This window comes from Anomaloglossus baeobatrachus, chromosome 1, assembly GCF_048569485.1.
Source record: "Anomaloglossus baeobatrachus isolate aAnoBae1 chromosome 1, aAnoBae1.hap1, whole genome shotgun sequence".
Taxonomy (NCBI): Eukaryota; Metazoa; Chordata; class Amphibia; order Anura; family Aromobatidae; genus Anomaloglossus; species Anomaloglossus baeobatrachus.
Genome location: NC_134353.1, coordinates 742,794,172 through 742,810,540, shown reverse-complemented (window position 1 = coordinate 742,810,540; position 16,369 = coordinate 742,794,172). Strand labels below are relative to the sequence as shown.

Sequence of the window (16,369 nt, the reverse complement as noted above, 5' to 3'; positions counted from 1 at the left end):
CCCCTGTGAACGCCGACAGCCATGTTTTTAAGCACATTCTGCCGGTGGAGGACTTCTGGCTGCAGCCCTGGGACACCCGAGGCAGGGAATCTGATGACCACACACCGCTTGAGCGGTTGGGAAGCCACACCGGTCACCCGGTGCTGGTCCCCCTAGAGTGCCGAACTGTATATATATATATATATATATATATATATATATATATATATATATATATATATATATATATATATATATATATATATATATATATATATTTGTATACATTTTCTCGGTTCGGCTGTACTGTTAGCTTGTGGCTATATATCCCTCAGTGATCACTCTCCTGGGAGACAACAGCATGTCGTTCACAAGGAGCAAGGGTGCCAAGACACAGGGTTATTTTGCAACCTGTACCTCTTGTGCGGCTATGCTACCTGCAGGTTACACCTACCCTCACTGTGAGCAATGCTCGGGCCCGGTGGCACTCGTTCAGCCGGAGCCTGGGGCACTGGTGGGACCCTCGGCCCAGGTAGAATCGCCGGCTTCCCCTGTCCAGGTGGCAGGGACAGAGTTTGCAGTTTTTAGCTGAGAAACTCTGTCACTTTCACAATCCATGTCTCAGTCTATGGACAAATGGTCTGCTAAGATACTAGAAGCCTTGCAGTCCAGACCGGCCCTTACACAGGCCCCGGGCACTGCGGGATCGCCCCCAGGCCCCTCTCGGTCTGCGACGAAGCGTGCTCCTGGGGTGGCCTCGTGTTATTACGTGGAGGACTCCGGCACGGACCGCAGTCCCAGACCGGCTAAGCGGGCTCGCTTAGAATCTTCCCCGACTTCATCACACTGTTCGGGGTCTCAGCTTGAGGACTCTCTAGAGGATGAGGCGGAGGTCGCAGCCCAGGACTCTGACCCTGACGTTGCTCTCAATCTTGATACACCTGAAGGGGACGCCATAGTAAATGACCTTATAGCGTCCATCAACCAGGTGCTAGATCTTTCTCCCCCAACTCCACCTATAGAGGAGTCGGCCTCACAGCAGGAGAAGCACCAGTTTAGGTTTCCCAAACGTACTCGGAGTGCTTTCTTCGATCACTCTAACTTCAGAGATGCTGTCCAGAAGCACAGGGCTTTCCCGGACAAGCGCTTTATTAAACGCCTTAATGACACACGTTACCCCTTCCCCTCTAACGTAGTTAAGGGTTGGGCTCAATGTCTCAAGGTGGATCCTCCAGTCTCTAGACTGGCGGCTAGATCCGTAGTAGCAGTGGCTGACGGTTCATCGCTCAAGGATGCCACGGACAGGCAGATAGAGCTCCTATTGAAATCCATCTATGAAGCCATAGGCGCGTCCTTTGCCCCAACCTTTGCAGCAGTGTGGGCACTCCAGGCTATCTCAGCTTGTCTGTCTGAGATTAATGCGGTCACCCGTACCTCTGCTCCGCAAGTAGCGTCTTTGACTTCTCAGGCGTCGGTATTTTCATCCTACGCCATGAATGCTGTCCTGGACTCGGCTAGCCGTACAGCGGTAGCATCCGCCAATTCGGTGGCAGTCCGCAGGGCCAGGTGGCTACGCGAATGGAAGGCAGACTCTGCTTCCAAGAAGTTCTTGACCGGTTTGCCTTTTTCTGGCGACCGATTGTTTGGCGAGCAATTGGATGAATTTATTAAGCAATCCAAGGGAAAGGACTCGTCCTTACCCCAGCCCAAACCAAAGAGACCTCAGCAACGAAAAATTCTAGCGAGGTTCGGTCCTTCGGCCCTCAGCCAGATCCCAATCCTCCTCGTTCAACAGGCCATAGAAGAGCCAGAGAAACTCTTCTGCATGGCGGTCTAAGTCACGTCCAAAGACCGCCAGAGGCACCGTCTCCAAGGCGGCCTCCTCATGACTTTCGGCCTCCCCAAACCGCATCCTCGGTCGGTGGCAGGCTCTCCCGCTTTTGCGACGCCTGGTGGCCACATGTCCAAGACCGATGGGTGAGGGACATTCTGTCTCACGGTTACAGGATAGAGTTCAGCTCTCGTCCTCCGACTCGTTTTTTTCAGAACATCTCCGCCCCCCGAGCGAACCGTTGCACTTTTTCAGGCGGTGGACACTCTGAAGACAGAAGGAGTTGTGTTCCCCTTTCCCCTTCAGGAACGTGGTCGCGATTTTACTCCAACCTGTTCGTGGTGCCAAAAAAGGACGGTTCATTCCGCCCCGTTTTGGACCTCAATTTGCTCAACAGACATGTGAGAACCAGGCGGTTTCTCATGGAATCCCTCCGCTCTGTCATCGCTTCGAGGTCTCAAGGAGACTTCCTAGCATCAATCGACATCAGGGATGCCTATCTCCATGGGCCGATCGCTCCAGAGCATCAGCGCTTCCTGCGTTTCGCCATTGGACGAACACCTTCAGTTGTGGCACTGCCTTTCGGCCTGGCGACAGCCCCACGGGTCTTCACCAAGGTCATGGCATCCGTTGTGGCAGTCCTACACTCTCAGGGCCACTCGGTGATCCCGTACTTAGACGATCTCCTAGTCAAGGCACCCTCCCGGGTGGCATGTCAACACAGTCTGACCGTTGCTCTGGAGACTCTCCAGAGGTTCGGGTGGATCATCAATTTCCCAAAGTCAAAATTGACTCCGACCCAATCACTGACTTACCTCGGGATGGAGTTTCATACTCTCTCAGCGATAGTCAAGCTACCGCTGGACAAACAGCGTTCGCTGCAAACAGGGGGGCAATCTCTCCTTCGGGCCCAGTCACACCCCTTGAGGCGCCTCATGCACTTCCTGGGGAAGATGGTGGCAGCAATGGACGCAGTTCCCTTTGCGCAGTTTCATCTGCGTCCACTCCAATGGGACATTCTCCGCAAATGGGACAAGAGATCGACATCCTTAGACAGGAACGTCTCTTTCTCTAGCAGCCAAGACCTCTCTTCAGTGGTGGCTTCTTCCCACTTCTCTGTCGAAGGGAAAATCTTTCCTGCCCCCATCCTGGGCTGTGGTCACGACGGACGCGAGTCTGTCAGGGTGAGGAGCGGTTTTTCTCCACCACAAGGCTCAGGGAACCTGGACTCCGACAGAGTCCTCCCTTCAGATCAATGCTCTGGAGATAAGGGCAGTGTATCTAGCCCTAAAGGCGTTCCTCTGGCAATTCTGCCCAAAGTGTTGCGCAAGATCAGGTCCGGCTGCCGCCACGCCATCCTCGTCGCTCCAGACTGGCCGAGGAGGTCGTGGTACCCGGACCTGTGGCACCTCACGGTGGGTCAACCGTGGGCGCTCCCAGGCCGACCAGACTTGCTGTCTCAAGGGCCATTTTTTCCATCTGAATTCTGCGGCCCTCAACCTGACTGTGTGGCCATTGAGTCCTGGCTCCTAGCGTCCTCAGGGTTATCTCAAGAGGTCATTGCCACTATGAGACAGGCCAGGAAACCAAGGTCAGCCAAGATCTATCACAGGGCTTGGAGGATCTTCTTAGCCTGGTGCCCTGATAAGGGGTTTACCCCCTGGCCGTTTGCCTTACCCACGTTTCTTCCTTCCTGCAATCCGGAATGGACAAGGGTTTGTCTCTCGGCTCTCTCAAGGGACAAGTATCGGCGCTTTCGTGTTTTTTCAAAAGCGTCTAGCCAGGCTTCCGCAGGTCCGCACGTTCCTGCAGGGAGTTTGCCACATAGTCCCACCTTACAAGCGGCCGCTGGAACCCTGGGATCTTAACAGGGTTCTACGGGCTCTTCAGAGACCACCTTTTGAGCCGCTGCGAGATGTCTCTCTATCACGTCTTTCGCAGAAGGTGGCATTTCTAGTGGCAGTTACATCACTCCGAAGAGTGTCAGAGCTTGCAGCGCTGTCATGCAAAGCCCCCTTCCTGGTATTTCACCAGGATAAGGTGGTTCTGCGTCCGGTCCCGGACTTTCTCCCTAAGGTAGTGTCCCCTTTTCATCTCAATCAGGAGATCTCCTTACCTTCATTTTGCCCTCATCCAATTCACCAATGTGAAAAGGATTTGCATTTGTTAGATCTAGTGAGAGCAATCCGGATCTAAGTGTCTCGCACGGCGCCACTGCGCCGTTCTGATGCGCTCTTTGTTCTTGTCGCTGGCCAGCGTAAGGGGTTGCAGGCTTCCAAGTCAACCTTGGCTCGGTGGATCAAGGAACCGATTGTTGAAGCCTACCGTTCTTCTGGGCTTCCAATTCCTTCAGGGCTGAAAGCCCATTCTACCAGAGCCGTTGGGGCGTCTTGGGCATTGAGACACCGGGCTACGGCTCAGCAGGCGTGTTAGGCGGCTACCTGGTCTAGTCTGCACACTTTCACGAAACACTATCAGGTGCATACCTATGCTTCGGCGGATGCCAGTCTAGGTAGGCGAGTCCTTCAGGCGGCGGTTGCCCACCTGTAAGAGGAGGGCCGTTGTCGGCTCTTTTTATCGGGGTATTCTTTTACCCACCCAGGGACTGCTTTTGGACGTCCCAATTGTCTGGGTCTCCCAATGGAGCGACAAAGAAGAAGGGAATTTTGTTTACTTACCGTAAATTCCTTTTCTTCTAGCTCCTATTGGGAGACCCAGCACCCGCCCCTGTTCCCTTCGGGCTGTTGTTCTTTTGTGTACACATGTTGTTCATGTTGAATTGTTATTTTGGTTCATGGTTTTCAGTTCTCCGAACATCCTTCGGATTGATTTTACCTTAGACCAATTTATAAGTTTCCTCCTTTCTGCTTTTGCACCAAAACTGAGGAGCCCGTGATGCACGGGGGGGTGTATAGGCAGAGGGGAGGGGTTACACTTTTTAAAGTGTAATACTTTGTGTGGCCTCCGGAGGCAGTAGCTATACACCCAATTGTCTGGGTCTCCCAATAGGAGCTAGAAGAAAAGGAATTTACGGTAAGTAAACAAAATTCCCTTCTTTTTGTTGTTTTTTTTTTTACATTACACAGAGCGGCCTGAGCATTTATATAAAGTATTCTGGAATGCTGTGTATAAGGACTCACTGGTGTGGTGGCTTCAGCTCATAAAAGAAAAACCTGGTGACAGGTTCTCTGTGATACTCTAATCATAGCTCATATTTGCTTATATAATGATGTTTATTAATTGCACAAATGTGGTGTTTGAACAAAACCTTTCGTGTTTTCTTAGACTGCAGATGAGCATAAACTATACCAGAAGATGTTGGAGGACCAGTTTAACATAATCCAGGGAACAGTGAGGGAGGCAGAAAATATCATCCAGGATGCTGTGGCCAAGCTTGATGATCCTCTACACATCCGCTGCACCAGCTCACCAGGTATGGTTCTTCCACATCACACTATAGTCTGTTTATTAAATCATTACGTTTTAGGACCAATTATTAAAGAATCAAATCCTACTTATTAAATTATTATATTCAGAAACAAGTGTAGAAGAGAAATGTATATTTGTATGAATATATACATTTAGGTTACTGTCACATAATTTGGTATTCTACTACCTTTATATGTCAGCCTATTAATCAAGTGCTGTAAAGCCTGGTTTACAGTATTCAGTTGAAAAAAAAAAAAAAAACTAAACCTCACTTGACTATGTCCTAAGTGTGAGGCTTTATTCGCACATCACTATTTCATCAGTATGTGTATGCAAAAAAAGTCAATGTTTCATTTTTAGTTTTTTTCTGCAAATTCCACTCCTGGTTTTGGCATACAAACGCTGAAAATACTGATGTGTGAATAAGCCCTTACCAGAAACGAGTACTATCACACCTGTTAATATAGATGTAACAGAGGAATTTATTCACTTTGGCTGTAAACAAAATCTAGAATGAAGCCGTAAGGCGCAAGTACACAGCAGTATGTGAACTGTAGTGCACGTAGAAAATATTCTCCATTAATGCCCTTTTGATAAAAAAAAAAATGCTAGAAGTCATCCCACTGTGACAATGTGTATTCCATCAGGATGCTTCCTAGTTTTAAAGACTCGCCTAAAATAGATGGGGCAGAGCAGGACTAGTGAACTGGACATGGATGGGCTATGTGCATGACAGTCTTGATGATGCAGTAGTAAGATGCACCTAATTACATAACTTCTTACAAGTGCCATGCACCTTCGGCAGGGGTGTAATCCACATGAATGGCATAATTGTTCATGAAGTATACAAGCGGGCACAGCCATGCCCCATCTCTCTAATATTCTACCTATTTTGACAAAGCTGCCTGGGACTTGTGTTAAAAAAAAAAAAAAAAAACCGCTGACACTCACAATTTCTTATTTATTTATTTTTTTTGTACAACATCCAAGTTGCATACATTTTTTTTTTCTTTGTCGCTCCATTGGGAGACCCAGACAATTGGGTGTATAGCTTCTGCCTCTGGAGGCCACACAAAGTACTACACTTTAAAAAGTGTAACCCCTCCCCTCTGCCTATACACCCTCCCGTGGACCACGGGCTCCTCAGTTTTATGCTTTGTGTGGAAGGAGGCACACATCCACTCATGCATTCTCATACTTGGTTATGTCGGTTGGAAGAAAAGAGGACCCCCACGGGGTCCCCGGCATGTTCCCTTCTCACCCCACTATGTCGGCGGTGTTGTTAAGGTTGAGGTACCCATTGCGGGTACAGAGGCTGGAGCCACATGCCGTCTCCTTCACCATCCCTTAGCGGCTCTGGGAGAAGTGGGATCCTGAGCGGTCTTCCATTTGCTGGGACCATGCTCCATCCGCAGCCCCTGAGGGAACCTGCCGGACCAGAGCCTCTTCAACCCCAGGGACCGGGCCCTGCAACTTAAAGGTACTCTGTATCCCTGTCGGGGATAGTACAGAGAGCGCACCTTCTTCCCGGGAGCCGCGGTAGTTTTAAAACTAAGGAGGCCGGTGGACTTCCGCGCCGACCGTGCCTACTTGTCGGGCGCGGCCTCAAATTTAGTCCCCGGCTTCACCGCGGCCTAGTCGCAAAAATCCCGCCCCCGGGCCTGCCTGTCAGGGGTAAGGGCGGGTTCTCCGGCATGACGTCGGATGTGAGGGCTGGAGCATCCTGCATGTCTTCCTCCCCCCTCACTGACCACTGTGGGGACCCCAGATTCCCGCTCTTGGCTGGCGCCGACCTCGGCTCCACTCCTCCCCTGAGAGCTCCGGCGGCCATTTTCTGGCATTCTGCCGGTGGATGCTTCTCAGTGAACAGCTCAGCAGCTCCGGGGGATCCAAGGCAGGGAATCTGGAGGACACACTCCGCTCGTTAGCGGTCGGTAAGCCACACCGGTCACCCGGTGCTGGCCCCCCTGGGGTGCCGGTATAGATACACATATATATATATGTATTATATATATATATATATATATATATATATATATATATATATATATATATATATATATATATATATATATATATATATATATATATATATATATTATAATATATTTATACAATAGATATATATATATATATACAATAGATATATATATATATATACAATAGATATATATATCTGTTCGGTCAGTCCGTATACCTTGGTCCCTATATACCCTCAGTTGGTCACTCTCCTAGGAGACAACAGCATGTCGTCCACAAGGAGCAAAACTGCTAAGACACAGGTTTTTTTCGCGGCCTGTACCTCTTGTGGGGCTATGTTGCCTGCGGGATCCACGTACCCTCACTGTGAGCAGTGTTCGACTCCTGCCACGCTTGCTCAGCCGGAGCCTCGGGCACTGGTGGGCCCCTCGGCTCAGGTAGACCCCCCTGCTCCCCCTGAGCATGCAGGGACAGAGTCACAGGGGTTGGCCTCTTTTGCTGAGAAACTCTCTCAGTCCCTTTCTCAATCCATGGCACAGTCTATGGACAAATGGTCTGCTAGGCTCCTGGAGGCATTGCAATCCAGACCGGACCCTTCACAGGCCCCGGTTCCTGTTAGCTTGTCTCCTCCAGGCCCCTTTCGGTCCGCGCCGCAGCGCGCTCCCAGGTTGGCCCCTAGGTCTCAGGCGGAGGACTCCTGCCCGGACCGCAGTCCCAGACCGGCAAAGCGGTCTCGCTGGGGCTCTTCCCCGTCTTCCTCACGCTGCTTGGAGGACTCTCAGGAAGACGAGGCGTATGTGGGAGCTCAGGGCTCTGACCCTGACTTCGCCCTTAACCTTGATACACCTGAGGGGGATGCCTTAGTAAATGATCTTATCTCATCCATCAACCAGGTGTTGGATCTTTCTCCCCCGCCTCCTCCTGTGGAGGAGTCTGCTTCTCAGCAGGAGAAACACCAGTTTCGGTTCCCCAAGCGTACGCGAAATACGTTTTTTGATCACTCTAACTTCAGGGATGCTGTCCAGAAGCCCAGGGCGGTCCCGGACAAGCGCTTTGCTAAACGGCATACTGACACGCGTTATCCCTTTCCATCTGAAGTTGTTAAGGGCTGGTCTCACTCTCCCAAGGTGGATCCGCCAGTCTCCAAATTGGCTGCTAGATCCGTTGTGTCTGTTGCAGATGGCTCATCCCTGAAGGATGCCACTGACAGACAGAGCTCTTGGTGAAGTCCATCTATGAGGCCACGGGCGCGTCTTTCGCCCCGGCCTTTGCCGCTGTGTGGGCTCTCCAAGCGATCTCGGCTTGTCTGGCTGAGATTAACGCTGTCACACGGAATTCTGCTCCGCATGTTTCGTCTTTGACTTCCCAGGCATCTGCCTTTTCGTCCTACGCCATGAACGCAGTCCTGGACTCCGCTAGCCGGACGGCTGTAGCATCCGCTAACTCCGTGGCAGTCCGCAGGGCCATGTGGCTGCGCGAATGGAAAGCAGACTCTGCTTCCAAAAGGTTCTTAACTGGTCTGCCTTTTGCTGGCGACCGTTTATTTGGCGAACGATTGGATGAGATTATTAAGGAATCCAAGGGAAAGGACTCCTCCTTACCCCAGTCCAGACCTAAGAAGCCTCCGCAACGAAAAATACAATCAAGGTTTCGGTCCTTTCGTCTTTCCGCCAAGCCACAATCCTCCTCGTCCAACAGGCTGGAGAAAGGCCAGAGGAACTCCTATGCGTGGCGGTCCAAGTCACGCCCCCAAAAGGCCGCAGGAGGCACTGCCTCCAAGACGGCCTCCTCATGACTCTCAGCCTCCCCTAGCCGCATCCTCTGTTGGTGGCAGGCTCTCCCGCTTTGGAGACGCCTGGTGGCCACACGTTCAAGACCGATGGGTGAGAGACATTCTGTCTCAGGGTTACAGGATAGAGTTCAGCTCACGTCCTGCGGCTCGTTTCTTCAGAACCTCCCCGCCCCCCGCTCAGGCCGAGGCACTTTTTCAGGCAGTGGACGCTCTGAAGTCAGAAGGTGTTGTGATCCCCGTTCCCCCTCAGGAACGTGGTCGCGGCTTTTACTCCAACTTGTTCGTAGTGCCCAAAAAGGACGGGTCATTCCGTCCCGTTCTGGACCTCAAGCTACTCAACAGACATGTGAGAACCAGACGGTTTCGGATGGAATCTCTCCGTTCAGTCATCGCCTCGTTGTCACAAGGAGACTTCCTGGCATCGATCGACATCAAGGATGCTTATCTCCATGTGCCGATCGCACCCGAATATCAACGCTTCCTGCGTTTCGCCATCGGGGACGAACACCTCCAGTTCGTCGCATTGCCCTTCGGCCTGGCGACAGCCCCACGGGTTTTCACCAAAGTCATGGCATCCGTCGTGGCGGTCCTACACTCTCAGGGCCACTCGGTGATCCCCTACTTGGACGATCTCCTAGTCAGGGCCCCTTCTCGGGTGGCGTGTCAACAAAGCCTTACCGTCGCTCTGGCGACTCTCCAGCAGTTCGGGTGGATCATCAACTTCCCGAAATCCAAGTTGACACCAACCCAATCACTGACTTACCTTGGGATGGAGTTTCACACACAGCCAGCGTTAGTCAAGCTACCGCGGGACAAACAGCTTTCTCTGCAGACAGGGGTGCAATCACTTCTTCGGAGTCAATCACACCCCTTAAGGCGCCTCATGCACTTCCTGGGGAAGATGGTGGCAGCTATGGAGGCAGTGCCGTTTGCACAATTTCATCTACGGCCGCTCCAATGGGATATTCTCCGCAAATGGGACAAGAGTGCGGCTTCCCTCGACAAGAACGTCTCTCTTTCCCTCGCGACCAAAACATCACTTCAGTGGTGGCTCCTTCCCACATCTCTGTCGGGAGGAAGATCATTCCTACCCCCAACCTGGGCTGTGGTCACCACGGACGCGAGCCTGTCAGGTTGGGGAGCGGTTTTTCTCCACCACAGGGCTCAAGGAACCTGGACTCCGACAGAATCGTCCCTTCAGATCAATATTCTGGAGATAAGGGCAGTATATCTAGCCCTATTGGCTTTCCATCGGTGGCTGGAGGGTAGGCAGATCCGAATCCAGTCGGACAACGCCACTGCCGTCGCCTACATCAATCACCAAGGCGGCACTCGCAGTCGTCTGGCCTTCCAGGAAGTCCGGCGGATTCTGCAGTGGGTGAAAGACACAGGCTCCACCATCTCCGCAGTTCACATCCCGGGCGTAGAAAACTGGGAAGCAGATTTTCTCAGTCGTCAGGGCATGGACGCGGGGGAATGGTCTCTTCACCCAGACGTGTTTCGGGAGATCTGTCGCCGCTGGGGAACGCCGGACGTCGATCTCATGGCGTCACGGCACAACAACAAGGTCCCGGCCTTCATGGCACGGTCTCAGGATCACAGAGCTCTGGCGGCGGACGCATTAGTGCAGGATTGGTCACAGTTCCGACTGCCGTATGCGTTTCTCCCTCTGGCAATGCTGCCCAGAGTACTACGCAAGATCAGGTCCGACTGCCGTCGCGCCATTCTCGTCGCTCCAAACTGGCCGAGGCGGTCGTGGTATCCGGATCTGTGGCATCTCACGGTGGGTCAACCGTGGGCACTTCCAGACCGCCCAGACTTGCTGTCACAAGGTCCGTTTTTCCATCTGAATTCTGTGGCCCTCAACCTGACTGTGTGGCCATTGAGTCCTGGCTCCTAGCGTCTTCAGGGTTATCTCAGGATGTCATTGCCACCATGAGACAGGCCAGGAAGCCAACGTCCGCCAAGATCTATTATAGGTCTTGGCAAATCTTCCTGTCCTGGTGCACTGCTAACGGTTTTTCTCCATGGCCGTTTGCCTTACCCACATTCCTTTCATTCCTTCAATCTGGAGTGGACAAGGGTTTGTCCCTCGGCTCTCTCAAGGGCCAAGTGTCGGCGCTCTCCGTGTTTTTTCAAAAGCGTCTAGCCAGGCTTCCGCATGTCCGCACGTTCCTGCAGGGGGTCTGCCACATAGTTCCACCTTACAAACGTCCGTTGGAACCTTGGGACCTTAACAGGGTCCTGACGGCTCTTCAAAAGCCGGCTTTTGAGCCACTGCGGGATGTCTCTCTCTCCCGTCTTTCGCAGAAGGTGGCCTTCCAAGTGGCAGTCACGTCTCTTCGGAGAGTGTCTGAGCTTGCAGCGCTGTCATGCAAAGCTCCCTTCCTGGTTTTTCACCAGGATAAGGTAGTTCTCCGTCCGGTCCCAGAATTTCTCCCTAAGGTGGTATCCCCTTTTCATCTAAATCAGGATATCTCCTTGCCTTCCTTTTGCCCTAATCCAATTCACCAGTGTGAAAAGGATTTGCACTCTTTGGATCTAGTGAGAGCACTCCGGTTCTACGTGTCTCGCACGGCGCCCCTGCGCCGTTCAGATGCGCTCTTTGTCCTTGTCGCTGGCCAGCGTAAGGGCTCTCAGGCCTCCAAGTCAACCTTGGCTCGGTGGATCAAGGAACCGATTCTCGAGGCCTACCGTTCTTCTGGGCTTCCACTTCCTTCTGGGTTGAAAGCCCATTCTACCAGAGCTGTAGGTGCGTCCTGGGCTTTGCGGCACCGGGCGACGGCTCAGCAGGTGTGTCAGGCAGCTACGTGGTCTAGTCTGCACACTTTCACGAAGCACTATCAAGTGCATACCTATGCGTCGGCTGACGCCAGTCTAGGTAGGCGAGTCCTTCAGGCGGCGGTTGCCCACCTGTAAGAGGGGGCCGTTTTTCGGCTCTTTCGATTGAGGTATTCTTTTACCCACCCAGGGACTGCTCTTGGACGTCCCAATTGTCTGGGTCTCCCAATGGAGCGACAAAGAAGAAGGGAATTTTGTTTACTTACCGTAAATTCCTTTTCTTCTAGCTCCTATTGGGAGACCCAGCACCCGCCCCTGTGCCCTTTGGGCTAGTTGTTCTTTTGTGGACACATGTTGTTCATGTTGAATTGTTCTTATGGTTCATGGTCTTCAGTTCTCCGAACATCCTTCGGATTGAATTTACCCTAGACCAATTTATAAGTTTTCTCCTTCCTGCTTTTGCACCAAAACTGAGGAGCCCGTGGTCCACGGGAGGGTGTATAGGCAGAGGGGAGGGGTTACACTTTTTAAAGTGTAGTACTTTGTGTGGCCTCCAGAGGCAGAAGCTATACACCCAATTGTCTGGGTCTCCCAATAGGAGCTAGAAGAAAAGGAATTTACGGTAAGTAAACAAAATTCCCTTTTTTACGGCTTTTTAATACATTTTTACTTCAGAAAACTGGCAAAACACCTCAATAAATCAGGCAAAGTGGTTGATGCCACTGATATTTTACTCTACAACATGTTCACAAAATAGTCACCATTTCTTTTACCACATTTTTATTGTAATTTTAATTCCTGCCATCATTTTCCTGTGTTTAGATTATATCTACAAGGACTTTTTGTAGTAACGGAGTCATAAGTTTACAGTAATGTGAGTTTTCCCCAAGGATTTGAACGTTTTTTTTCTTACAGATTACCTTGTAACTCGAGCAAAGATTGCGATAGACTCTTTATCATCCCTAGTAAATGGACATTCTAAGTACGTACAGAACATGACTGGTGAGTGCTGGTCTATTTCTACATTCTCTAATCCTAATTTAATTTTTTTTTTTTTCTAATCAAGAATAGGAGTTCCCAACCTGTGGTTGAGGAGCCACATGTGAGCCTATGTATTAGCACAAGGTCTAGCAAATGGCTATGAAGAGCCAGTCTCCAGGTGGTGACTTTTATGAGCAGCCCTCACCTGGATGTGGAAGTCTGCGGACGTGGCGCCGCACTCAATGTCAACAGAGTGCAATCTGATGTCTTCAATGCACCCATAGACCTGAATAAGTGATTGGCATCTGATTTGAGAGTGATATCTCAGCATGCTATGATTTTTTCCATGGACAAATTGTCTGAAAAAAAATCGGGCATTAGTACTGGTCTGAGTGTTTGATAAAATCGGATAGCACTCATCAGATGTATACGGTGGTGTGAGTGAGCCCTTAAAGAGGTACTACCGAAAGGTAGTAAGCGGGGGATTTTGGGTACATTGCGTATAAGGGAGGAAGGCATAAAGATTTGGTACGCTTCTGGTGCGTAAAATTTGTTTTCCATTAGATTGAGACTGTAGGGCTCTTTGTTTCTGTATGGTATAAGTGGGAGGGCTCCTGCTGAACGTGGCTCTCGAGGTAAGAAAGGTTGGGGACCACTGATCAAGGAGATATTTTTTATTTTTTTTTATTTTTTTTATAAATTCAGACTAATTGCACACTATTTATTACTACATGATCTTCCACTTTTTGGAATTTTTAACATTTCTTCCATAGCCACTGCTGTTATTAGTAGAATGTGAAAAATGTAAAAAAATATATACGCTCTGTGAGAGTTCTCCAGCATCCGGAGCGGTTGGTTAGGTGACTACTTGTACAGTGAGCGAGGCTGAGCCCATCTAGTTGGCACATGATAGTATGTATTCAAATCACATACTTGCAGTCATGCACCCGTCGCTCCTGGCACTGCGATGTGAGGATTCACAAGTCTGTAGTCACATACCCCTTTGATAACTTATTTCAGTTACAAACCTATTTCTCCTTCAGATGCCTCTCCTCTGGTTGGCGCACTGGCACAGTTTGCACACTTAGCAGCCGATACAATTGTAAATGGCAGTGCAACGTCTCAGTTGGCACCACCTGACCATGGAGATCGTGAGTAAAGTTTTCCATGATGTTTTCTGATTGCATTTATGCCATAAGTATATTCATACCCTTCAACACACTGATTTTTAATGTTCTAGGTCTTGTAGACAGCTGCAGGGATTGTGGAAGCCAGAGTTTACAGTATCTGAATGAGCTGAAGGATAAGCAATCTTTGAAAGGTGCTGACCTGACGAATGTTAGACGTACACTACAGGATATCCTTGGACTGGGAGAGGTACAAATAACATTCTGATTACTAGCAAAGAACGTTAACTTGTAATTGGGTGCAGATTACCTCAATTAAAGGGTTTTTCTCATATCAACTGTCAATGTGTTAGATGGAAATAACTGCATCCAAGCAAAGACCACGAAGGTTTTGGCTATGATTGATGCTGCACTACTTCCAGAACTCCCATTAATTTCTGTGGGAACATTGTAGATCATGCACTCTTGGCTGTTTTAGCATATCTGCCTCTTGTGGTTTGGGGAGTGGAAGGCTGATATGGGAATAACCCTTTAAATTGACGCTTGTAAATTTATACCAAAGTTTAGCGTTAATCATTAAATTGAGGTTGATTTTTCTAATTGCAGTTTTTGTGTTTTAGGAGTTGAGGCCAAAGAGCTTGGATATCCGGCAGGAAGAATTGGGAGACATGGTGGATAAAGAGATGGCAGCTACATCTGCAGCCATAGAAGATGCAGTGCGAAGGATTGAGGTGAGGAGGATGTAATCTGTAATCGACTTTATATACTGAAATGGTTTCTATCCCTGTGTTATCTGCAAATATAACTCATTAAAAGGGTCATCAAGGACTATGGCTATTTTTGTGATGGGACTTCACATAGGTAGTCTGACACGTAAAGATCTCTTCCCAGCTCAAGCGGTGACTCTTGCTTCCTTTGAACTTTTTCATTTTGCTCTGTTGAGGGGGCATCACTGCCGATGTCATGCTGATTGACAGCAGACTCTCTGACAGCCCGATCCCCGACTGCGATCAGAATGATGTCAACAGAGGGGAAGAGAAGAAGCTGCTCTGATGATGTAACATAACCAGAAGCAGGAAAATTGGTGGTAGGAGCGATCTGTAACCAATCTGAGCCATCAGAGATCCAAGCAGGGCAGAAAAGGCAGGTAGTTGGCAGTTACCTGCCTATAAGTTCTTGACCCCATACAAAAGAATAACCAAAGTCCTGGATAACCCATTTTAATGGAAGTAGGGAAATGTATGATTCTTTCCATTTTCCTGTATTATCACGTTACCAGTTATGTTGCCTGTTTTACCAGGACAATAATCTATGACTGTACTGTTCCTGCTAATGTAAAGGCTATATTCACACTGCCATCACTGGCTCAATTGACATAAACAACAAATGAACCCAACAGGCCCTATAATCTGCCAGTTGTGTCTAAAGGCTGCTGGTATCTGTCATGTGGCAAATTTGTAATGTGTCACTACTTGAATTGTAGACAAAAAAACAATACTAGTGTGAACATAGTCTGACTTGCATGTTGTGTGGTGTACAGTATATTAAATACTGGTATGAGCTAGATGGGTACTAGCTTTATATAAAAACTTACAGGCATATTTCTTCCCTAGAATTGGTGCATCTTATCCTGTGACTTTAGATTCCTGATTTGGCCACTGGTCCAGATCTTGCGAATCGATTTGCACCACTTCTAGCCTTTCCGTATTACTATGTGAAAATACTATCCCTCATTAACTGATCTCCTATTACACTTCAGGCTGTAACCTTTTCATTTGTTATATAAACTATTTTAACTGAACCACCTGTATATTCTGGCAGGATATGATGAACCAGGCTCGAAAAGACAGTTCTGGAGTTAAGCTGGAAGTAAATGAGAGGTCTGTGTTACTATTCAGTCTTCACAAATGATGTAACATCAGTGTAGCTGAATTACAGCTTTTTAATATCGTCCATTGCTGATACTATCTCTGTAAAATAATATATTGTATACTTATAAGACTCTATTTGAAGCTGTTCTCTGCCTAATATAACTCAACATTGTCAACTACTTTCAGGCTTGTTGGTCCTGTCAGAGCACAATAAGCTACCGTATTTTTCGGACTATAAGACGCACTTTTTTCCCCCCAAATGTTGGGGGAAAGTTGGGGGTACGTCTTATGGTCTGAATATAGGGCTGCGGCCGGGAATGAGGGTGCTGCGGTGGAGCGGGCCATCGGGGGCATGAGCAGGCTGTAGCAGCGCCTGCCGTGACCACGTGGGCCCGCTCATTACATATGCACGCCCATCCTCCCGCCCATCATCTCTCAGCGCAGAAGCCAGCGCTGAAAGGTGGGTGGGATGATGGGCGGGGGATGCGCGCATAATTAACAGCCGGTCGTGATCACCCCTGGCAACTGTAGAATGCAGTGATCATGTGTGGCTATATTCACTGCCCCCCGCGCATCATCAGCGCAGGGGGCAGTGAAT

The 16,369-nt window shown here is 49.5% G+C and overlaps 1 protein-coding gene across 1 annotated transcript in view; it reads left to right on the top strand.

The window, feature by feature from the left end:
- HIP1R (huntingtin interacting protein 1 related) overlaps window positions 1-16,369 on the top strand; it is a 291,478-nt gene that overhangs the window by 196,767 nt on the left and 78,342 nt on the right. Inside the window, exons 19-24 of the mRNA XM_075323022.1 lie at window positions 5,096-5,243; window positions 12,708-12,794; window positions 13,817-13,924; window positions 14,014-14,150; window positions 14,521-14,631; window positions 15,722-15,780. Of these exons, the coding sequence (XP_075179137.1) occupies window positions 5,096-5,243; window positions 12,708-12,794; window positions 13,817-13,924; window positions 14,014-14,150; window positions 14,521-14,631; window positions 15,722-15,780 (650 nt within the window). The remainder of the gene's footprint in view (window positions 1-5,095; window positions 5,244-12,707; window positions 12,795-13,816; window positions 13,925-14,013; window positions 14,151-14,520; window positions 14,632-15,721; window positions 15,781-16,369) is intronic.